General features: G+C 42.8%; 1 protein-coding gene across 1 annotated transcript in view; it reads left to right on the plus strand.

Annotated features, from left to right (window-relative positions):
• The first annotated feature begins 1,208 nt into the window (after positions 1-1,208).
• Positions 1,209-25,157, plus strand: part of efna2a (ephrin-A2a) — a 111,236-nt gene continuing 87,287 nt past the window's right edge. The window contains exon 1 of the mRNA XM_034675376.1: positions 1,209-2,265. Within this exon, the coding sequence (XP_034531267.1) occupies positions 2,123-2,265 (143 nt within the window). The 5' untranslated portion in view covers positions 1,209-2,122. The remainder of the gene's footprint in view (positions 2,266-25,157) is intronic.

The following is a 25,157-nucleotide window of genomic DNA, read 5'->3' on the forward strand; positions in this document are numbered from 1 at the left end:
ACATGCAGCTGTATTTGGGTTATGGGGGTGCATGGGTTCTCTCCCTCCCTGCCTGAATTCACGCAGCCCAAATTATAGGCATTACTTTGCAGGCAGAGCAGGGCAAAGCAAAAAACTAGGACACTTTGCATAAAGGATCCAACTGAGAGGCACAATATGAAGTGAAAGATGGCGCAGCAGAAATGTTCAGTTTAAAATGATAACGGGGCCTGTTAGGATCGGGACAAGTCAGTCAGGTTGATTTAGGAGAGCTGTCTGTGGTGGAACATCGTGCACTGCAGAAAACCTGTGTGTGTGGATTGATTGTGTTTCTGCCAAGACTGTGAAGCTGTTTAAAAGATGCTAATGAGCTTGTTGCAAATGATTGACTTGAATGTATCCCCTTCATATTATAAGAGGATTTCACCTCATTGCAGAAGTTGAGGAAGCAGGGTTGAAGACAGTATAGTTACAGTGTCTATCAGGGCTGAACACCACAGATGGGAAGATGGATGTGTTTTTGCAGAAGAGTCTGCACACTCACACTCAGGACAGAGTTAGCAGGGGTGGCAGTGCTCTGTCAGACTAGAGCTACCCAGAGGTTTATGGCTCACAGGTTTTAGACTCGGTGCTGCCTACGCGTGCCCTTTGGGCCTAATGGACACTGATGGAAAATGACTCCACTGTTCCAGCGATCCATCAGACGCCCTCTCTCACCCTCTCTCTGAGGCCATCCATCAGGCCGCAGCTTTCAAACAAGCTCGTGAACTTTATGGGCGCTTGGCATGTCCAGATGCGGCGCTCATAAAGCGCCCATGGGCATACGGATGGTTTTACTAAACAGTCCTAAAGACAATTTATTCTGGTTCTCGCCGGGAAAGCACAATACAGAATCACAGTTCTTATGTTTGCGTGGAGATCAAGTCGCACCAAAGGGGGCATCTAACTTTCTAAATTGGAGAAGGAAGCTTTCCTCCATACATCCTCAGCTGTGTATCACCGGGACCTAGTGAGTCAGCCAGCCCCGCGTCCCCAGAGGCAGCGCGGCACGGCACGGCTGCAAACCCCGCCCGCACTGAAACAGCGAGCGCGAGATAGAGAGAGAGAGAGGGGAGGGGTGGTGTATTCTGGTGGGGGGGTTCCTGAGACCAAATCAGGGTACCGGTGAGTGTCGTTGCCGCCATAGGCAGGTGATAGCTGCACGGGAGCTTGTTCGGATGAAAGCTGTGCTGCTCAGCGGCTCCCCCGGCTGCGCTGACACCAGCGTGACGCACGGAGAGCGAGGGCGCACCGCGGCTGGAGTCACATTGGATTAGAGCCAGAGACAGCAGAGAGAGCACCAAGTTGAGATGCTGTGAGAGCTCGTGGTTAGGCTACAGTGTGAGTGAGGAGGAGGAGGATGCTCCCGTCTCGCGCATGTTTTTGTCTGATAAGTTTGGACTGAAATTACGCGGAAAGGAGCGCGCTCGTCTGTCTGGGATGTATTTCTCTGAACTGCGTTAAAAGAAAAGGTGATGTGGAGCCGTTTTGGGGCTGTGGAGAGATTTTGCGGTGCGAGAGGAGCGGAACAAAGCGTGCGCCAGGCTGAACACAAATCTGGGTAAACAAATATGACGGCCGATTTTACTGCTTTCTCGCGTCTGCTGATGTGCAACGAAATCACGAACAGATTGACAAACCTCGGCTGATTCTGGATTGTAATTTTTTTTAACATTTTCTCCATTTTTAATTTCTTGAAGACAGAGGGGATCTTATCTCGGTGGCGCATCTATCTCCCTGCGCGTAATGGGAGAAAAGTTTCGGACCCTTGCAGAGGAGTCGCACTTGCAGCATTCCGCCGACGACTCGATTTTGAAATAACATGTGAACCCCCCCTCTGACCCTGCAGCGACTGACGGGAGTTTGAAAGTAAATTAGAGTTATTCAGTATGACTTGAAACAGCCTCGGGGTTATCAGAGCTCGCATTAAGCCAGTTAACGATCCGTGAACCGCCGACCCGATTTGTCCAAAGACGCGCAGACGGACATTAATGATCTAGAGAGGATTTCTTCAGCAGCAGCAGCAGCAGCAGCAGCAGCAACGAAGTGAAGAACTGAACACTCCAAGAGAGAGAGAGAGATAGAGAGAGAGATTCCCTCCTGGATGTCTATGATGTTGTGCCAGCTCGGGCAGAGGTGTGTGATGGAGGTGGTGCTGCTGACCATCCTGTCCTGGGTGTCAGTGTGGGCGGAGGAGAAGATCATATTTGACAGACACGCTGTCTACTGGAACAGCTCCAACCCCAAGTGAGTTAACACCGATTACGGCCTTGAATATGTGTGTGTGTGTGTGTGTGGGTGTGTGTGTGTGTGTGTGTGTTTGAACATTGTTTATCTGCCCACCTGAACAGTATGGATCTCATAATAACAATAAACACTGGCAGCATGAGAGAAACACACTCTTGCACATTTTTTTGCCACATGCTGTCTCACATCAATCTTTTTTTGATCCACTAGCCTCAGAAATCAGAAGTGTCTGGGATGATCTCGCTGCAACACTGGTGTCTTTTACATGAAAAAGAAAGACTGACAGACAGACACACAAACACACACACACACACACACACACTCACTTTCAGACACACAGAGACCTAAGTGAAGGTGTGTGTGTGCATGTGCAACCCCACTGGATATTTTGTGGCACAGGGAGCTCCTTTTGTCTCAGACAATGAGGGCATCCTGCCTCCTCTTCTCATCAGCGTCTAGAGATTTACTCTCTCTGTCTCGCTCTCTCTCCCACACACACTAACACACACACACACATACACACACACACACACACCTACCAAAAGCCATTACCTTTTCTCTTGGCTAATTTCAGTCCCTCATGCCAGGAAACACAAGCGCGCATTATTACTCTGTCAATTACAAGCAATTGTGCAAAAACTAGATCCATAAATAAACAAACAAAGGACGACTTAGACACACACACACACACACACACACACACACACACACACACACACACACACACACACACACACACACACACACACTTGTCTTTAGCCAGGCCTCTCATTGACATGGGGCAGAGCACAGTGGGCCCGTCTGTTTAATGGTTTGTGACAACCTGGCCAGCTTCTCTCTCTCTTCTCCTCTCCCCCTCTCTCACCCCTTCCTCTCCCTACTCCCCTCTTCTTTCTCCTCTCCCTCTCTCTCTCTCTCCCTCTCCCAGGTAGATAAATAAACAGTGAAAGTGCTCCCTCTCGCTTGCTCACGGCTGAATTAGTCCAAACTAACGGCCCTGTCTCTCTCTCTCTCTCTCTCCCTCTCTCTCTCTCTCTCTCTCTCTCTCTCTCTGCATCAACCAAACACACAGACACACAGACACACACACACACACACACACACACACACACACACACACGCACACACACATACAGCGAACAGGCCCGTCTCTGACTGCATCACTTTTCCACAGAAGGCTTCTCAAATATTTAACAGGCAGGGGGGAACATTTTCTCCCTTTCTCGCTGTCTCCCTCTCTCTTTCTGTCTTTCTTCTCGTCTCTCTGCGCTCCTTCCTTCCCACCACACACACACACAAACACAAACACCTACACATTTGCCAACGTCACAGGATAAATTTAAGCTATACAGACGGATGCTGGGGGCGCTGTTATTCCGTCAGGGTCGTACAGAGAACTTGAAGCAGAAAGGGGGCACATCAAAAATGCATTGCTGCTAAAGCAATGAATCTAGGCTCTGGAGCCCTGGCGAGGTTGGTTCCCCCTGTTAGACCCTGGCACTGTCATTGCTCATGCTGTGCCTTTTTTCTCCACACACACACACACACACACGCACACACACACACACCCGCACACAAACACACACACCCACACGCACACCCGCACACACACACACACACACGCTCACACACACAACTCAATCCTGCTGCACTTGTGAGGACCTGTCACTGACAACATTCATTCCTCGACTTTAATCTAAAGCTGATTCTCTTCCTAAACTTGGAGGATTAGGATAAGTTTGTGGAGAAACCGTCCCGCTGGCAAAAATGAACCCAGAAACAGACACTGAAATCATCCCGGCTCGTGTGAAATCAATAGGCTGATGCTGGTTTTACTGCTGCTTAGGGTTTTATTTACCATGTTTTGTCCATAATAACAGTAAGATTGTATTCACCAAGTTGCTTGCTGTGATCTGTGAATGCTGTGAAATTGCTAAAAGAAGTCCAGCAGGGCTGAAAATACAAGCAGTCAGAAGACCAGGCTGGTAAACAAACTTACTAGGATGAGGAAATGACGGTGAGTGTAAATTATTCACCAGATTGAAGTTTCGGAGGACCTAGCATCCAGCGCCAGTGCAGCAATGTAAGATAACTCCATATAAGAAAGTGACAAGAACTCTGAATTCTACAAAAGCAAGAGTGCAGTGGTGTCAGTGAAAAGAAAATGTTCTCAGAGATGGGACTCTGGTGATCCACGTGAATCATGGATATCTATTGAAAAAGATTTTTGAAGGAATGCTGTTTGGTGAAACAAGAAGACTGAACTGTGACCACATTTGATTTATTTAAGTTTCATAATATGTGTGTTAAAGTGGAGCCCAGCCTGTTGTTTTAAAGCAACGTTAGCTAGTTGTGTTTACTGGCAGGTTGTGTGTACTTCAAATTACGCTACGCCTTTTAGCTAACGGCAAAACAAACAAAGTTGTGCTAATAAAGCCCTGCGTTTTTGTTTGAAGCCATTCACACGGCTGTGTTTTAAGGACTATTTACCCTGCATGAAAAGAAACATATTGATTGATGTCAGATGTCACAAAGCAACCCTCAGGTTTGAAAATGTACTTTTTGCCTTACATAATTCTACATCAAACCATCCAAGCTTAGTTCTGCGTGCAACGTCTCTTTGCAATGAAGGACTGTTTACTCTCAGTTTTATGTTCAAAGGAAGTATTTTAAGGGAATGCAGTTGGGTTGTTAGCAACCAGTTTTACTATTTGATCCGGCTGGTTGCATAACTGATTTAAATGTTGCAGCGTTGCCTCATCCCCACATCTTAAAAACTGCTGTGCTGAAAAAAAGATAAATAAATACAAACACAACTCCATAAGAATTTTAAAGTATCCTCAAAAATGTAAATAGATGTTGTGCAGATTAACCAACAAAATAAAGTATAATTCTAATTTTGATTTTCATACATGGAGAGGTAAAAAATCCCACTCCTCTAATTCTATTCTAGTGTAAGAGATCCTAAAACCCCATTCCCGTTCATCCTACAGAATAAACTCTCATAGGCTGAGTTTTGCTTGATGTCTTACAGAAGACATTTTTGAGGCTATAAAATGACACATACAGCTGCTAAAATGAACAGCTGTGTGTCCTAATTGATCACACAACATCAAGCACACAGCTTGTATTGAGCTATCGGGATGTGTTGTCTCCTCTCGTGCTCATCAAAAGTTTGCTCCGAATCAAACAACTTCAGAAGGACTTTCTCTGCAAGGTCACAAGTACCGACTTTGTAGAATTTGTGGGATTGATAATCAGTCACTGTTTTGTACGCGCAGCCAGAAACGTTCTTTGTTTTCAAAGACGGGACTGTGGGACACTGCAAGAAGTGACAGGTGAAAGAATATGCGAGAACAGTCCAGGAATAGAACCAAAAATAATACTGCCTACTATTGAATTCAGACTATTTCTACATTTCTCCTGAGCATGGAGCACAAGGAGTGCCTGGATGACTTCCATATCTAAAAAATGAATGATCACTTGATTATTTAATATGCCAGTTTTACATCTGTTGTGTGCAAAGATCACATCCCTCAGTCAAACTGCCCTCAACTCTAACATTGATTTCCCCCCCCCCCCCCCCCCCCCCCCTCTCGTCACTCTAACCACTGTAGTTTCACCAAACAAAAAAAAGCTCCAAAAACAGACTGTACACTACCTGACAAGGCCCACACTGCAGAGGGAAAAAGTTATCGACTAACTGGCGAACACAGTGCAGCATTTGGCAGCTCAAGAGCCAGATATTCCCCTCAGGAATGGTGGAGACTGAGAACAGGAGAGTGAATACTGGACATGTGCCGATTGGCCAGAAACACGATTCAAAATGAATGCTTCAATAACAAAGACCACGCCATTTGTGCCATATAAAAGGTAGTTTATTCAGATAGGTGAGTGTATTCAGTAGGATTTGATGAATGTGTTTGAAGGCTGGGTTGAGCTGAAAGATGAAAGTGTTAGATTGGAGACATGCTAAGGCTGGAGTGGCTAGAAATTCTGTGTTGGCCACTCAGGGAAGAGGCACATCTCCATGAGCTTCATGTCTCCATATGGTTCTGTATGAGATCAAGAAACAATGAGAATTTGTCCTTTTCCTAAAACTTATAACTACCTTTAATGAAGTTATCGACATCATGAGTAAGAAGGCTTAGCCGCAATAATTCAAAAATTGCTCATTTTTCTACACTCATATATAGTTTGGGATTTTTAGGCTTAGAGCACTGAAAAATTATGCACAGCAGCATGTCTTGTATGTGCCTGTAACTCCGAAAAATCTATAGACCTTTAACTTAGAGGCTGTTCCACACTGAACTTGGATACATTTTTCTTCCCCATCATACTGCCGGTCAGAGTTTCAGAGGCAGGTAACTCAAAATCTTGTCCCAGAAAGCTGAAATATGTCTGTGACCTCTGGCAGGTCAACTTATATTTTGTTATTTAGTGTAAATTCACAATATTGATGATGTCTTTAAATTGTTTGTCAAAATATCGATACTTTTGATTCTTCAGTCATTTGAGGAAATGTATATCATTAACAGGAACACAGTGGAAAGTAACTAAACCATTGAGATCTTGTCTGAATGATACGCGCTTGGTGGGAACTACTAGTTCTAGTTCTTAATAATTAAACAATAATTTATTATAATGGTTTCATTGTTTTACTTATGTTTTCTTTTTTTTTTAGTGTTTAAAACACAATTTTCACATACTTTGTATGATTGTGTCCTCTGTTTGTTTTTCTGTTGTATTAGCTTGGCTATATTGTAAATAAGGCAGCTACCTCGAAATACTTAAAAGTTTAAAATAAGTAAATAAATAAATAACCTCAGAAATACACTACTTTTTTTAGATTTACCAGACACATTAGGCGTAATTGCATAAAGTATCGGTATCGGATCGGTATTGCCGATACCAGCCGGAATTTTACTCAGTATCGGATTGGAAAGGAAATCGGTGGTATCAAACATCACTAGTTTCGGTAACCTCTTTCACATATGCACCCCTGACATTTTGAGAAGCAGGGGGTGACTTTCAGATATGATGGCGTACGCAGCAACTCTTTTGCATTACGTCAATGTTACGTGGAAGTAGATGGTTGTGCAGGCATCGTAACTGTTCTGATCTTCAGTGGTGGATAAAGTACACGTCTTCATTACTTAAGTCAGAGTATAGATCCTACAGGTCAAATGTTACTCCAATACATGGGAAAGTTGTTCAGTCAAATTATTAAGAAGAAGAACTTACTTTATTAATCCCCAGGGGGAAATTCAATTTTTTCACTTGTGTTATTTTTTAGTCATGCTACACTCACAGTTTTTGGTATATACATACAATGCACACACATGCAGTGGACATGCACTTAGGGAGAGATGTCAGAGTGAGGATGCTGCCATCAACCAGCGCACCCTAAGCAGTTGAGTTACTTGAGTTAAAGTGACTGAAGTACGTGCTTTTAAAAATACTGAAGTATTAAGTACTGCACTCAAGTAAATTTACTCTGTTACTGTCCACCACTGCTGATGGTCCTTTAACTGGGGTTGTTCTTATTTGTCCTTTCACATGTGGCTCTTCTGGGTTTGCACCTGTCACATGACTAAAATGTTATCGCCCCCGCACGCTCGCTCACAAATTTCCCCCATTATTTCCTGCTTCATTCACACATCAGCTCACTCTGACTTCTTGGGGGAAATTTTACAAGGAGGCTGGAAGGCTCGAAACGAGGATAAAAAATCCACTGTTAGCGTTCACAACATTATCAGGGTGGGCTGCAAATGTGAAGTTTTCAGGAGTTTCATGCTTATGCTAATACAGCTAATTATGACAGTCTACTTGCTTGCTGCCTGCCTCATTCTTGTGTGCTCTTGCATACTTCCAATAGCACTAATTACCACTGGCACTGGCATCTTTTAATTACTGTGTACCTGTGAATCTCTCGCGCTGCCCACGCATTCGCCAGATCATTTAGGAAGCACCTTGATCTCAACAAGACTAACCTTGATAAGTCACGACAAATAAAGTGAGTTAAACAAATGTTCCTGTTCTGGAGAGGTGGCATATTACAAATTGGCCCAACCTTTTATGTGAAGGGCTCTGGCTCTCAGCAGGCCCTATCTCTTTCAAGGTCTTGCTGGATAATAGAAAATGTATGAGATAATCCAATTCAAACGGCTCCGGCCACTTTTGGTCACGGTGGGGTGCGGCGCTAACACACACGAGGAAGTGTTGTCCGTTCTCCTGGTGTGATGAGCTACGTGGCGTCGCACAGTAACAATGTAGCGCAACACATATTATCACACCAATAGTGACACACAAGAACAGGATCTGAAAATCTTCCAGACACGCATAAAGGGATTTGTGCTGCATGCAGGAAGGAATATAGGAGGAGCACACACATATGTGAATGGATGCACACACACACACACACACACACACACACACACACACATACACAGCAGTGGAAGCTAGATTTAGGTCACAACTCTTACACACAATCACATAGAAAAATGGAGGCTGCCTAACCTTGTATTCAATGAACAGCTATTCTGGTTCTATTTACTCGCTTTTTACACACAAACACAGTCAGTGGAAGCCAGATATGGGACCCACACACACCCAACTGGCTCTCTACTAAATAAAAACCCATCATTTTGGCCAACGCACACACACACACACACACACACACACACACACACACACACACACACACACACACACACACACACACACACACACACACACACACACACACACACACACACACACACAGAGCCCCCTTCTGGCTCTCCGGCCCATTTTATAAAGCCTGCAGGTGAGGGGGCTTTGTTCACCCCAAGCAGCTAATGTGCTCAGAGCAATGGGCTCTCCTCCACACACACACACTCACTGTCAAACACACACACATTGACTGGCTCAATGGTCCAGAAGGAGCACCTTATCTAATCCCATGGTTTATCCTTCAAAAGACTTTTCTCTTCCCTTTCCTTCTTTGTTCCTCCTCTCTCTTCATCTCTGTGTCTTTGAGGAACTCCTCATGTCAGTGAGGAGCGCTGATGGTCGAAGACACCCTCATTCTATGGGACAGAGTCTATCTCCTTGGAGACGCACACGCACCCACACACAGCCTTTGAGGAAGCAGTGACTTATGCAGGGAGCACCCACACACTCGTACATATAGACTGCTGCTGCACAGAGTTTCACATGCACGCACACGTTCTGCAAACACACAGCCGCAGTCTTTGCACGTAAACTCACACACACACACTCTGTCTCTCCGTCGCGTCCCCTGTGGCGCAGAGTGATATGTGTTGTCACTAGCACTTCCTCATTCCTACCGCACACATTCAGACACACACTTATACACACTCAGATTTGCATCCAATTTACATGTAGACTTGTAGTCACCCCAGCTCAGTTACTGACAGTTTGTCAGACTCAAAACTGCCCCTGGGGTTAAATCCATCTTCAACTGCTACCACCACTGCTGCCGCCACCGCCCACTCCACCCTTCTCTCTCTCTCCTTCTTCCTCTCCTCCTTTGTCTTTGTGTTTCCCTATCCTGCTCTCATCTTCCACTCTCTCTCAACTCCATTCTGTTACATCACAACTTCCCTCCCTCTCGCCGTCTTGTCCCGTCGGGATGTGGTTGGCATGTTTTTCTTGTCCAGGACACTGAACTGTGCCCACCGCCTCAGGCTTCTTCCCTCTGTGCGCACATACATGAAGCAACAGTACATCAAGGGTTACACATTTCTGCTTTGACCCACATTATTGGACAGTGCATGTGTTTGTTTAAGATGTCAGTACTGCTATAGTTCACGCAGGGAGGAGGCAGTCTCAGGAGTTATCCGTTCGGCTTCTCACATCAAAATGAGTAATTAAAGTCAGGGCTCCTCCATTGCAAATGATTTCTCCCAGCTCAGCAGGGGCGACAGTTACATAACAGGATCTAATGTAGCTGATCTTAGTCATCAGCAGATTCAAAGCAATGATTGACAGGTGGAGGTCAATGAATTATTCCAGGGCATTGGAGTGGAACAGTTTGTCTGCTGATATTAAATACACCGCCAGCCGCTTTAATTACCATATGCAACTCGAAACTGGATTCTAAAACAACAAACCTCAATGATTTTTCACCAAAGAGGCTTTATTCTTTTTCTATTTCATACAGTTATTATGCATTTAGTAGAGGAAACATGCAGCATAATGATGAATATTTTCAGATATTATACAGAAGGAGTTACACACTGACAGGTGTGATGAAAGCTTGCTTGTGGTCAATTGAAAAAGCCACGTACAAATGAAAGAGCTAAATTATGCACATAAAACATGTTTGAAATTAGTTCACTCTGCAAAATCTGCAAAAGCAACAGTGATGATTTCAGCTACGAAGGTTATTTGTAATTGAACATTTTGTAAAATGCAAAACACACTTATGTAGGCTATCTAAATGTTTTCACATCCAATGAACCACAAAGTCATCAAATTAAAGCTCCTGTAAGGAACTTTTGGTTGGTGTTGAGTTTGAAGGCCTCCCTGTGGATGAAGAAGTACATGTCACTGTATACAAACTCATGATAGTTTTTCACTTGAAGCTGCTGTTGGTAGGAATGGTGTCAAAATCGTTACTTTTTTTCTGCTGGGTTTGGAGAAAGGGTCATAATACCAATTGATACTCATCTGTAAGTGAAGTAATTTGAGATTATGGCGATATCTCTGTGTTTTCAGTTGCCTTTGTATAAAGCAATGTTATTATTCCCCTTCGTTCCCATTATGACGGACCAATCATATCTAATCTCCAATCCTTCGTCCTGATTGGTCGAGTGGCGGCCCCACTACATTAGCCTGATTAGCCAGGAAGCCACTACATCCTCATAGTACGCGCACAACAATCTTTTGTGGGCGGGGTTACGGGAGCAGAGAGGGTAGTGTTGACATTTGAAATCTCTCTCCAAACTGATGTTTATATCACGACTACCAACAGCAGCTTTAAGGTCACTGTTTGAAGTAAACAGGTAGTATTAAGGTGAAAAATCCTGAAGAGAAGAGATCAAAAACGACCCCTTTTCCAGACTACATTTCCAAAACTCAAAATCTTGTTTCTACTAAGAAAACAGTTTTAATTGGGCATTATGATGAAAAACACATGAATTCCTCTCTAAATTAATTGGTCACATTAAAACCTAATAAAATGTGATCACATGTGTAAATGAAGCACTTAAGGTCATCAGCTTTTTAATACCATACAAATTAAAGTAGCTTGCAGTCAATTAGATTGATTACAAGTGTGCTAATGGCAAAACTTCATTATGTCTTTCAGTTACATACATTCACGTGCATTATAAGACTATCTTTTTCGGCTCGCCATCTTCTGACATTGCACTCTGTGACATCATATTTCTTGGCTGTTTGATGGTTGTTTAATTTCTTCTGCTTTGATAACTTTTTCTTAAGAGAGTTATGATAACTCCAGCTCAGTTGTTGGTTAACTATTCCTACTTTTGTGCTACTTTGCTCACAACTCCTTATCTTTCAAATCCCTGACATCATAGTGGTGAGGCGTCACTCATTGCTTCACAGCTAAGTGGCGCCATCTGTTGTAGCAAATACTGACATTTAATTACCAGACCCTGAATATCAAACTTATTTTTTTAGATATTTTTTGAAAAATACATTTTCTTTTTCCATGTGATAAAGTTGGATCCTTAAAGTTTGTGCCGATTTGGAGCCCCCTGTTGACAATATGCTACCCCTTATCTCTTTTCTGGGCTCGTCCTGTACTTATGTTTGATTGTTTTCGGAAACAATCTACTCCTTCTGTCTTTTACCGGTCAAAGGCAGCCCTGGATCTACCATATGGGCAATATGGGCACGTGTCCAGGGGCCCCTGAGCACATAAGGGCCCTCTGCGATGGGAGTGGGGGGAAAAAAAAGGTGCATTTCCATCCAATCAGATGGCTAAAAAAAGTGATGACTAATTAGCAAACTGCAATGCACTTTATATGTTGTAATAGATATGTTTCTCATGAAAAGTCTGTATTAAAAATGTAATTCATTTTACCTGACCCACTATCAGTTAAGATGTGTGAATGTGTTAGACTAAAAGAGGGCGTTGCTGAAGCATGACTGTGCTCAGCGACAGCCTAGAGAACAAATCATGTGTAATTAAAGTTTTAAAAAAAATGTATCAGAAAGAAGTGCAGGAAAAATTTGCCAAGCAACAGAAAAAAGCCAAACTAAGTGAAGAGACGGAGGATGAGCAGCTAGCTAACGATTGCCTGTCTGTGTGTGTGTGTGTGTGTGTGTGTGTGTGTGTGTGTGTGTGTGTGTGTGTGTATGTGTGTGTGTGTGTGTGTGTGTGTGTGTGTGTGTGTGTGTGTGTGTGTGTGTGTGTGTGTGTGTGTGTCTGTCTGTGTGTCTGTGTGTTTGTGTGTGTTTGTGCGTGTTTGCGCGTGCGTGTGAGTGCCTGCCTGCATGTGAAGGGTACATGAGCCTCAGTGCCCAGGGTACTAATCCGGCCCTGGTCAAAGGTATCACTTATTATGAATAATGTGGAAAATGTAAAAAAAAAACAAAAAACTAAAAGTTGTTTCTTCAGTGTACACTTACCCCCTCACAGCAGTTACAGGCATTTAAAATGACAATACATGCTTTACAGTCAGTCCTGTTGCTGATGGTCTCATTAGCTTTTGTAGGAGAAACAGATGCATCAATGTTAATTTCAGTTTGTTTCATAACCAGCAAATAAAAATCCCTCAGGAGCTTTAAGAGAGAAAAAAATGCTTCAAGTTTCCTGATGTGAGGATTTGCTGCTTTTACTGCTAAATTAAATACCCTCATGTCTCCGCTCTTAGTCAAACAAAGTAAGTGATAGACAAAAACAAAATTCTCCAAACACAGGTGTAGCTGATTACATTCACTGTGGCTGCGTTCCATTCAGCTGCAGAGGCAGACATTCTGTGTATGCTGGCTCTCAGACTCAGCCTCGTTAGTGTGATTAATTACACCTGTGCTTTGACAACAAACTGCAACAAGCAAGCAAATATAGTCTGAAAGATGCCAACTTCACTGTAAGGGTAAGTGACGGGCCTTTTGGTTCTATTTTTATTTTCTGAACAGACCAGGAGATTTATTGATCATGAAAAATATAACCAGAAAACAAATCTAGTTTGACTCCAGAATTGAACAGTGTTTTCTCTCACAGACTAGATGAGTTTAACCTTCCTGTTATCCTTGGGGTCAATTTGACCCCATTCAATGTTCAACGTCTCTAAAAATAAGGTTCACATTTTTTTGCTTCATTTTTCATGTCCTTTTCCTAATTCAAAGGGGACAACTGGTTAAACAGAAAAATGAATAAGATGATATGTTCCAATTTCCTCCACACATTTTATACGTATCCGTGTTCCTTGGGGTCAATTTGACCCCTGGCTGTTTTAGCTGTTTAAAACATAAGAAATATCTGCTTTTTACACATACTTATTTCGGTTGTTTTTGGATGATACTGAGGTCCCTGTAACATACAATTTTATTATCTATAAAAACCTCCCTCTGCTTTAGGACCCTAACCTGACATCACTATACCTGTCGTACTGTGAGAACTTCTGATACGTCAAACACAAGAGACAGGGGAGAGTTCTTTCCCATAAGAGCATTGATTTTTGCTGTACTGTGGGGTTGGAAATGTTGTCCTGTGAAGACATTAATGATTCACACGACATGGGGTGGAGCTGACATATAGAAGAATGCACAGCTCAGTAAAATTTGAGGATAACAGGAGGGTTAAATATTTGCCTTTAATCCTCATCACCCTGAAAAACCTTAATTCAAAACTTCATTAAATGGTCATTTACTTATAAAAACGACACTGAATTTGCTATTTCCATGAGTTTATTATTTTCTTATTATTTCAGCTGTGCCTGAGTTTATCGTTTTCAAATCACTGCTGCTCTACTTGTTCACCATGCATGCTGTCAATCACTTGAAGCCCACGGGAATGTCTCTACGGGGAAATAATAACCCGTCAGAAACTTTGTTGGATCCAAAGTTCTTCTTCAGCATGCTTCTGTTGCGATATTTTAGGAATAAATTTCCTATATTTTTTGACATTTAAAGCAGCTAAATTAACACTTTAAAAAAATCATATGTATAAAATTACATATCTGCACACTAGTGGCATGAAATGTTTGAAATATTCACCTCTTTTCATTCAGGACTTTGTGTTTTGGTTGATAAAAAGATGTCGTATGAAGGTTCATAACTAATCTGTTCATGGCTCTCTATTTCGAGCTGAAGGAAACTCAAAGAAAAGGATAGAAATAAAAAACCTCTTGTGTTGCAAATGGATGGAAGAAGTTTGGCTTGTCAGTGTATTCTGGAACATCTTGGTGACCAAACCAAGGCATGTCTTCAACCTCTACTTTGGGTGACAAGTGAGTTTTACGCCTTTTTGACAAGGCGATGACACCTTGAGCATTTGGGCTAATTTTGGCTACCTGTCATATGTCACACAGCTGTTACGATTGACCGAGTTAAAAAGCAGACGTATATGTCTCCAGGCTGGTTGTCTTATTTCTCTATGGCAGTGTTATCTTCCTTCATTTTAGGATTAAGGATTTGATTCTGTTATTAAGGTAGAGGCTTAGCTTCATAATCCTTGTCTTAGAAGTGATTTCTTTTTTCACCGTGCAAGCTTGCCAAAAAAAATCTTTCCCCCATGCATTTTTTAGATGGGTGCCATGTCTTCAGATCTCCAGTCCTGCCCTGAGAGTGTCTGTGCAAGCTGCAAAATATCCACCATTTGATCTGCCCGAAGGAGTGTGATGATGTGTTTAGTATGTCAGCAGCATGGCACCGAATCTGTAACGTGATTTGAAATGTTTACTTAACATCCCCTCATGTTTCGATTGTTCCTGCAGAGAGGTGCAGGTCTTGCGCTGCAGTGTTGCTGCGTCTGTTGCTACCTCGTGCTAATGAGGTTTGTTGATGGTAATGACTATGGCAGTGATGGTGATGTAAGTGCTTCGAAACAACCTGGGGGAGATCCCAGGAGTTGTTGTTTTAATGAAGAGAGAGGGAGCGGAAGATAAAACAGTTGAAGCCAGGAGATGGAGAAAGTCAGAGAGCCACGGGTTTTAAGAAGAGACAGAGAGGCCAACAGACTGGATGAAAGAATGAAAGCATGAATAAGAGAGGACAAAATAGGGCGATACTGGTCCAGAATATGAAAGATGCCAGACAGCGTTCAATACATAGTGAACAATAGGCATTGTCATTCGTGCTCCATCCTTGTTTCCGCTCTCCTCTAATACTTTTCCTCAGGTCCCGGCTGGTTGTGCTGATTGTGTTAGCCGTGCAAAAAAGAATGGGACTCTTTCAGTTCTGTCTCCATGGTGCTCTGATGGGACCCTGGCCGCTCTGCCTTCATATGGACCAGCTGGAGACTGATAATAACACATCCACTTCTGTCTGGCTACGCCTCGGACCGGCCCCGGGAGACAGGAAAAAAAAAAAAAGATGTAAAATGTGAGGGGAAATAGAGAGATCTTCTTGAAGGATTAGGGACACTCGGAGCATGAATATGAAGAAGGACAAAAAGTTGAGAGTATTACAGAGACGAGGCCGGAGAAGAAATAAGATGAGTGGAAGGCGAAGGAAGGGAGATGCAGATGAAAGAGAAATGAGGTGGAAAAAAAGAGAGGAAAATTGGAGGGAATTGAAGGAGGAAAAGGACGATAACTTCTTGAAGTTTGAGGGGCAGCGTAGTCAGAGAGAAAGCAGCGATAAGCACATGGTTGGATGGTCCCAGCAGGTGAATGTCAGGGGGCTGGTATTACACGGGAAACACTGGCCTTTAGCATGGAGCCTCCCCCAATGTTAAAGATGCCCTCCAGCGCTCACAGCTTTTAGAATGAGAAGGTTGGCATTTAAAGTGGAGGAAGTGAAGATGGAGGGAGGCTGTGACAGATAGATGCAGACGCTCCCACTTTCCTGATTTCCTCTTGGCGTCAGGTGAAACTAAACTCAACGAGGAGTCGACCTCGCTAACTTTCACGCCGATAAGCATCTCTGCTTTTCTTCTCACAAAACAATCTGCCCACGGAGTTCAGCCTCAAAAGTTTGAGCCATGTTTTTATGAACAACAGGGTTATTTTTCTCCTTGTCAGACTATACAATAGCATCACGAGACCCTTGGCTTGAGTTCACATGAGTGTGTTTGTGTGTGTGTGTGTGTGTGTGCGCTCATGGACTGCATGTGTATGCGTTGGAGCAATAATGAAAGCCAGTTTTTCATCCTCATCCAAAAATCGAATCCCCGGTAGATTTTCAAACAGTGGGAGTGGAAAGTCAAACAAAAGAAGGAGCGAATGAGTCATTTGCATTGTAATCCATCAGACAAGGCAGGCAGAAACCGTCTAATTTGCATCCAGCTATGGACGCCCCGCTACCTTGGTTTCATCCAGGATGGAGCCTCTGCAAACAAACCCCTCATTTTAACTCTATGCTAATGGGACATAATAAGGCAGAACCAACAGATGTTGCAGCACTCTCCTGATTTTGTCTCCGCTTAATTCCCCCTGCTGCAGACTCTGCTAACTAACTAACTCAGCACATTGATTTCTATATGACTCTCCCAGGTGTCCATATGCATCCACCTTCTGCTTCGGTGTGTAATTTTATCAGAGCGTCTAACCTGCAGAATAATCCTCACCTGGGGTCTAATCCTGAGCTGAATTCCAGCAAGACTCCGAGGGCTTTTTATTAGGCCTCTAATCTGATGTGCCCGCAGACAGAGGGGATGAGAGGATATGGTGATGACAGCAGCGACCATATCGATCGTTCTGATATGATGGAGGTGATACTGATGGCAGCAGAGGTGATAGAATCTGTCATCAGTGTCCACAACCCGGGCAGGAAACATGTCCTCAATCTCAGAGCAGACGCAGTAAACACATAAATTAAAACTCTACATCTGATACATCACAGATTCATGACAGGCACTGATCCATTCCACTCAGTGTGAATGAAATAGTTCATGTGGTGTTGTCCTGGCTGCTGACAGCCTCAGAAACAAAAGCGCCTTTTAAAAAGGTTGATTTTGGCCATCTGCATTTTACAGCATGAAGCTGAAGGATCCCTGACTCATGTAGTGGCAGCTATTGTGAGCGTTCTAGCTCAGCTCACTTTTATTCTGTAGCTTTTGCTGCCTTTGTGTGCTTCCCTGCTGATTTATTAACAATGCTGTTTGATATGTTTCTGCTTTTATAATTTAAGTCTCAGACCAGCTCTCTCCACCAGGCTGTAAAACAGGCGTCTTAAAACCCTCAGCATCCCAACTGAAAAAAATGCAATATGTGGCGTTTATTTACACTAATACAATAAGTGTCCATCAAGTTGATCATGCTAATGAAGATAAATATGATGATGATGATGAAGAAGATGATGATTGGATAATAGGAACAGCGGGGAGCGTAGCGGATAGTGATTACAGTTTTGATGGGGAGGCTGCTGACAGTGATTATGAGAGGGAATGTGAGCAATGTTGATGTGATGCAGATTATATTAATGTTAATGATGATGATGTAATGATGAAGATGGTGATGGAAGTGGTTATTGAGAGGATGGATAGTGTTTCATAATAGTGGTTTTCTGGCATTGAAGGAAATGTGGCTGTTTCACCAACAGACAAAAAACATGCTAAAAGTAACATGACAAGAAGACATGGATATACTGTAGCTGAGTGTGGTGTTGAAGGGACTGTACTGCAGAGTAAGAGGTGTTATATAATTAAAATTATAGAAGTTATTACGATTGATTTTTATGCGTTTTATTATTCATATTACCCAGCTTTCTCACTAATCACCCAGCTGTGTTATATACTTCAATCTGGTTGGTTAAACCCCGTAACAATGGTACTTAATTCTGGATTGCAAGTGTGACGCTAGGGACAACTTGTTCTCCCATGTCATATCTAATCAATGCGTGGAAATGAGACATGCACATAAATAAAGTTAATGATTTCACCTCTGTCTGTTGACACTAGCAAAAAACACAAGTTTCTGAGGGCATTGCAAAACAACATGATGGATATTTTTCACAGAGTACAAAACTTTAAGGTTGGTGGTTAATGGCTGGTCAGCAGAGAGTAGAAGGCGAGAAAAAGCAAGGGATTTGAAAACACAAGGAGCTGAGTCAGAGACATCAACAAAATTGAGGAAAACAGACACAAAGCGACCACAAACCACAACACGAATATAGAGTGGTAGAGTGGGAAGAAAATGCCAATAGAAAAGGTACAGGGGAAGGAAACTTTATACAGGGGCTGCTGTTATTTTCTGCATCTGTTAAAAATGCCAACAGAAGAATGCAAACGTCAGGGCGCGGGTTAGCCTAGCAGTTTGTACACGTGCCAAATATAAAAAATCTATTGTGTTTGTTGCAGTGGTCGCCAGTTTGACTCCCAGCCATGACTCTTTGCTGTATGTCTGCCCCAACTCTCTACTCCCCACATTCTCTCTCCATCTTCAGCTGTCCTATTAATAAAAGGCAAACCCAATAACCCAACCCCCAAAAATGAAATACACTGGCCCTCGTACACTCAGCCATAGACAACTGGGAAGGAGTTACATATCATTACATATAGACCTCATAAGATTGTTTTAAGAAATATGTCCTTGGTGGGAGTTAAAGGTGACATATCACGCTTTTTTCATCAATATATATTGGTCTAAGAGGTCCCCAAAACATGTCTTTACAGTTTATGCTCAAAAAAACACTTTGAAATCAGATTTTGACATGCCTGAAAAGTCCTCTTCTTCAGTCCTCCTCAGAACACTTTGTTTTCTCTCTGACCACGCCCCCTCAGGAAGTGGATGTGGTCTCGGCTCTCCAGCACGTTGATCTAATGTTTACATGTTGGCTGAATATGCACGGCTGCTCAGAGATCACGTTACTTCAACCCTCTGAATCTGATCCAGAATCTGATCCTGACGGAGAGGCGCCTGTAGCAGGACCTTTCTGAAGGATTGGCCACAGATTTAGTGTTTCTTGTTGTTTTATTTATCAGTATGTTGACGTGTGTCTTGGTACACAGCTACGAACATGTAGCTATGTGGCTATGCTAACTAGCGCTAGCACGTATCCATGATAAATAAAAATCATCCACTAGATCTTCAAATCTGCAGACGTGGGGAGTAAAACCGACCTTTGTGTTTATTAAGACAGCCTACAACTAGCATGCCTCCCTCCTAAGCTCCTTGTTAGCACACATTTGTGCAGGTAATGAAAAACGGAGGGGGGATTCAGTATTATCTTATACAGTCTATGGGCTGAACAAGCTCTGAGCTCTGACTCCGTGACAGACCGGATATTGTTGTTACGTAACAAAAACACGGAAGTCTGAAACGGCTCGTTTCACACACATTTACAGAAAGGTGGAGAAATCAAAACAGGGGCAGAATGGATTTTTTTCATTCTCGGGGGGTTTGTAGACATGCCAGGGACACATATTTCAGGTAGAGAACCATTAAAAAGTCCATTTTGCATGATATGTCACCTTTAATATTTTAAAAAGAACATCATAAGATGTGCAGTCAAAGTAAGTCCAAATGTTGCAAAATGAGGCCCAACATTTTTTTCCCATTTGTGTTAAGAGATTGTTGGATTACAATTTTCCCACTTGGATCACCAAAACCAGATCATGCAGCCAGCTTCTGAAGCACACTGGCATTGGTGTCTTCCAGTCTTTGTGTGTACGTTTCTAAACTAATACGATGCCCATCAGTAGAACTGTAGAACTGTTCACACTGAATGTGTGAAGGGAGAGTTGAAGGGCAGCTCTAAAACGAGCCACATCTCTGTCAGAAGAGAGTCCTTTGATAAACTCTCAAAGGAAAGCTGATTTACATTTGTCACAAACTGGGGACACGGGTGTAAAATGTATGTAACATGACTTTAATATAGTGAACACAGTGGATCACTGGGAACGGAATTAACCTTTGTCTGCTATTTATTAAGCAACTCTGATTACATGAAAGGGCAGTCGTCCATAGTTTATCAGACAACCCGGCATTGATTTCCCTTTCCAAGCCTTCTTAATACAGTTACCAGACACAGAACCTTTAGAGAAGTAATTCACACGTTTGGTGATGAGCTTCTGACTGCATGGTGGAAGAGAAAGCGAAAAATTGTTGCTAATATAACTAATAATAGTGATGACATTAAAGGAGATTATATTGATGATTAATGTGATTAGACAGGGATGATGAAGATACTGGTGACTGAGTCTATAGCGACAGAGACGTTATTAATGAGATGACTGTAAAGCTGTTATTGATTTATTGAGGGTAACAATAATGATTTTAATTTCATCAGAGGTGACATGAGGTCATGATTGATTGATGAAGTGATGGTGATGATGGTCATGAGGATGGTGGTGGTGACAGCATTAAAAACGACCATACTATTAAGTTACATGATGGTAATGTTGGTGATTATGAAGGCTTTCTTTTTCAGAACATGAGTCAAGTTTGTTGATAAAGATGATGATGATGGTTAGTATTGGGTTGAAGGCTGTGATGAAGAGGACAGTGATTATTTTACATTGATGATTTTGTTGCTGGTGGTTGTGTTATTGTCACAGACTTTATGAAACATGGATATAGTCTCAGTGACATCACCTATTTGTTTATGGGGAGATGCTTAAAGACCATCAATGGTGGGCGCCATGTTGAAAATGCTGGCTCAACCTTACTTCCGTTCAACTAAGAAACAGGGAAAGTGATGTTGCTGAAGTGGCCTTTTATGTGTAACTCTTACCCCCAGTTTTTATCTTAATAGAGTCTTTATAAATTAATTCAACCTCCAGTACAGTGTGTAGTAATAAATGAAGGAGCTACATTCCAAAACTGTCTTTTGAACCAGGCTACTGTACAGTTGGCCATTTTGGTATGGGACATAATGGGGATTTCTTGGCTTTTGGAGCCAGCTCCAAGTGGACACTCAAGGAACTGCAGTTTTTTACACTCACTTCATTTTTCAACACCAGAGATTGCTGCTTTGTGATTGTTTAGAATAAGAGTTAATTATGAATGATAAAGATTAGGATTATACTGATCATGGAAGTTGGTCATGTAAAAAGGGAAAATGATAAAATAAGTAGTCATTGTGTGATTTTAATGGTCAGTCGAAGTGCTCAACCGTCTGTTACGACGGTTACAGTGTCAGATTAGACATTATCGAAGAACCAAAAATGCCGTGCCATGACTTCACCATGACGCTACACAGTGGTATCTAACCAATCATCACGACCCATATGATGACATTGAAAGGAGGAGGGGCTGGGCTATATGAAACAAGGAAATGCCATTGGCTGTTACTCACTGGGTTGCTGGAGTGTGTCTGCTATTTCTCATCAACATTTCTCTTTCTGTCAGTCTGTCATGGTAGTCCATCATTGGTCAACCTCACTAATGGGATGGAACAAATTGTAGTGGGAGGGAGGTCATGAGGAGTTCCAGATGTGGCCTTGACTGTCGTTCACTATAACACACTACACAGGATAACAGAAGAGTTTTGGGGGCTGACAGGTTGCGACATCCTACATCTGTCGGATCAGACTATAATTGTGCCTTAAATTATTTTTTTTTGTCACAATAAAGATAAAAAATGGTGATAATAGTGATCAAACTCTTACAATAGAACACAAGGATGATGATGGTAGAAGTGAGTGAGAGAGTGATGACAGGGGAGTTTTTGAAAGTTGCATTAAAGCTCCTGTTAGGTTCTTTCCGTTTGTATTGATTTGGCGCCCCCTGTGGACAAAGCGGAGGCTACCTTTATGAGCAAAGAAATTCTGTACAGGTGCAAGTGCAAAAAACGTTAAACTGTTGTCTTCAAATATCAAGTGTTTCACTCGTTGAGTATCTTTGCCTTAAAAGATGTTTGGAGAAGGACTATTTTGGCTGTGTGAAGTTAGTTATGTCATCTGACACTTTCCATGGCGTTGGTCTCAGGCATTGATTTTTTTTTTCTTTATTTAACCTTTATTTAACCAGATGAGTCCCATTGAGATCAAGACCTGATGTTACCTAAACAATAATAATCTGTTTTGTTCCTGATGGTCTTTTTGCTTTAGTTTGTCATGGAGAGGCATCAGTATTAACTTCAGTCTGTTTCATAACCAGCTAAATGCTCCTCACTGGAGCTGTAATAAAGACCGTGTTGTTATTGGAGATGATGATTATTTTAAGTGATTGGACCGGCATCATGAAGATGATGAGGATGAAGATGACAATAAAGAAGATGGTGTTAATGATGATCGGGATGAAGGTGATGATTAGAAGAAGAGGCATGCACACCTCAAAGTGGTTTTAAAGGGATTATGATTGATTATGATGGCTGTGTTGTTTACTGTAACAGGAATAATGATGCTGATAGAGAGGATATTGTTTATAACAATGACTGAGCTCCTATGATGAAGAAGACCGCGGTTTCAAAGACAGGGTGATTATAAATTAGTGTGAATGTACTCGTGAGGATAAAAGCACCATGATGAGTCACCTCCTCTTTGCTGTTCTAGCCCCAAAACAACCCTTTAACTCCCCCTAAACTCCCCCATCGCTCCCTCTCCCTCTCTCTCTCCCTCTTAAGGAGGAAGAGAATCAGAGCACTCCATTAAGATTCCTCCTCTCTCCCCTCTGCTGCCTCTCCATGACGAAGAAGAGAAGAGATGTGAGAACATTATTAGTTTCTTTTTTGGGTCTGTTCTGTCTTTTCTTTCACTGGAAGTAGAAAATGAGGAGATTCTCCGCTGATGAGATTACTCCACACAGCCGCAGAGAGGTGTTATGTCACAACTGTTCATATTCCTCTATTGTGTCTATGCCACACACTTTTTGGCCTTTTTATGTGCTCGCCTGCCTGCCTGCCAAATATGTGGAGATACAGTATGTGTGCCTTTGTGTTTCCTTGCCCGCTCTACGTGGGTGTCTAGGTGTGTCTCAGGCGTGTGTTGACTCCAGTTGAAAAAAAAAGATCCTCACACCGGTTTTGAAGAGCGTAATCAAAGGCTGGCAAATTTTCCTCGCCTTGTGTGTAGTTCTGAAAGCAACTGCTGGGCTCCTCTCCTCTCTCCTCTCGGCTTTCCCCCCCTTTTCTGCTCGCTCCTCACCCGCCTCCTCTCATCCCTGATTACTGAAGGGGCTGCAGGAGGGCTCTGTTCTTCACCGGTGCTTTGTGTTGACATCCTTATTAGCTGCTGCAACCAGGAGAATGTGCTTCCTTATAGGTGGAAACACGTTTTTCTGCCTCTTTTTCTCCACCCCAGTCTTCTGCAGAAACCACCCCTGCCTGCTTCCCTTATTTCCCACAGTGGATGTGTGGGCACGGGTGGGTGACATGAAGCCTGCTGTGGCTCCAATCATGCAGAGCCGGAGGTGAAGCCAGACACAGAGAGTCAGAGACAGTAATGGATATATTTAGAGTTTAAGCACAGCTGTGAATTTGCCTAACAAGGAATATGGCTCTGAGGAGTTTCCCCATTTTTTTTAAAGACAAGGATGTGATATGAAAAAGAACTAAAGTTGAAAAAAAATATTGTCAGCCATGTATCTTAATGAGATTAGTGTCAGAAGCAATTACGGTGTGATTTGTAAAGGCAATCAGCGCCAAAATGTTTTAGAAAAAGAGGGAAATGGAGGATAAGATGAAAGCAGAAAAGTGAGACGGGGATGAAGAGAAGAGCGTGAGAGAGACGGAGAGGAAGAGAGGAAAAATTGACAGGAGGCGTGTTTGGCTGTCTCAGGGTGCACTGAGGAGTATAGGCTGTGGCATCCGCTAGTGGTGCTGCATACTCTCTGTTTGATCAAACACACTTCAAACACCCGCGCTGACTTCCTCTTGCACAGAGTCGGGAGCCTTTTTTTTTTCCTTCTCTTGCCTTTGCGCGTGTGTGTGTGTGCGTGCGTGCTTGCAGGCCTGCGTGTTTGCTGAGGAAAGCGTTATTGATGTTTTGTTTATCTAAAATGGGTCAAGCTTAAACAAAACAAGCGCAGCGTCTACAGTGGGCTGCCACATCGACTGTGCTGTAATCTGCGGCTCCCAAATCGGTGAATAATGCTGATAAATGACCCTGGGTGCATTTTTGTGTGTTTTGTTGGACTTGTGTGAATATTCGTATATGCACTTCTTTCTCCATTATCACTCCCCTGCCACTCCTTTCACCTCTATTAAGTTATTCGCCATTAATCGCTTCCTACATCTACTTCATTTCATGTCTTAATTCTCTGCCCCCATTGTGAATCTCCTCTGCATTTCTGCGTCTTAAAGAGCTGTGACTCCAGAGAGCTCATTAAAGCCATTAGCAGAGAGCAGAGTCACACAATAGTTAGCCTCTCTCTCTTCTTTCTCTCTCTTTTGTCTTTTCTCGTATCGTTAACCGCCCGGTGCCGAAACACCGACCTTTGACTCCTCAGCTCACATCCGCCCGGCCCTCAGCTCCTATAGGTCGGACCCTTCCTCATGAATGTTGCATTACAGCACACTCGCTGCGACTTCTTTAATTTTCCTCCATTAAAATCACTCCAACACAGTCATTCTGTCACATGAATGTTTGATTAAGAACATTATTGAAGATTAGATTGATGAATTATTGATTGGCAAGGTGGGAAGTCTGCAGGGAGTCGATTAGACACGGCCCAGGAGGTGTGTGTTTGTGCGAGTGGGCGGGTAATACATGCATGTGTGCATTTGAGCACGTGTGTGTAATTGAGTATGTATACAAAGCGTGTGAGGGGATCAGGTGATTCTGACTTGGTGTGTGTGTGTGTGTGTGTGTGTGTGTGTGTGTGTGTGTGTGTGTGTGTGTGTGTGTGTGTGTGTGTGTGTGTGTGTGTGTG

The sequence above is a fragment of the Notolabrus celidotus genome, chromosome 22, assembly GCF_009762535.1.
Source record: "Notolabrus celidotus isolate fNotCel1 chromosome 22, fNotCel1.pri, whole genome shotgun sequence".
Taxonomy (NCBI): Eukaryota; Metazoa; Chordata; class Actinopteri; order Labriformes; family Labridae; genus Notolabrus; species Notolabrus celidotus.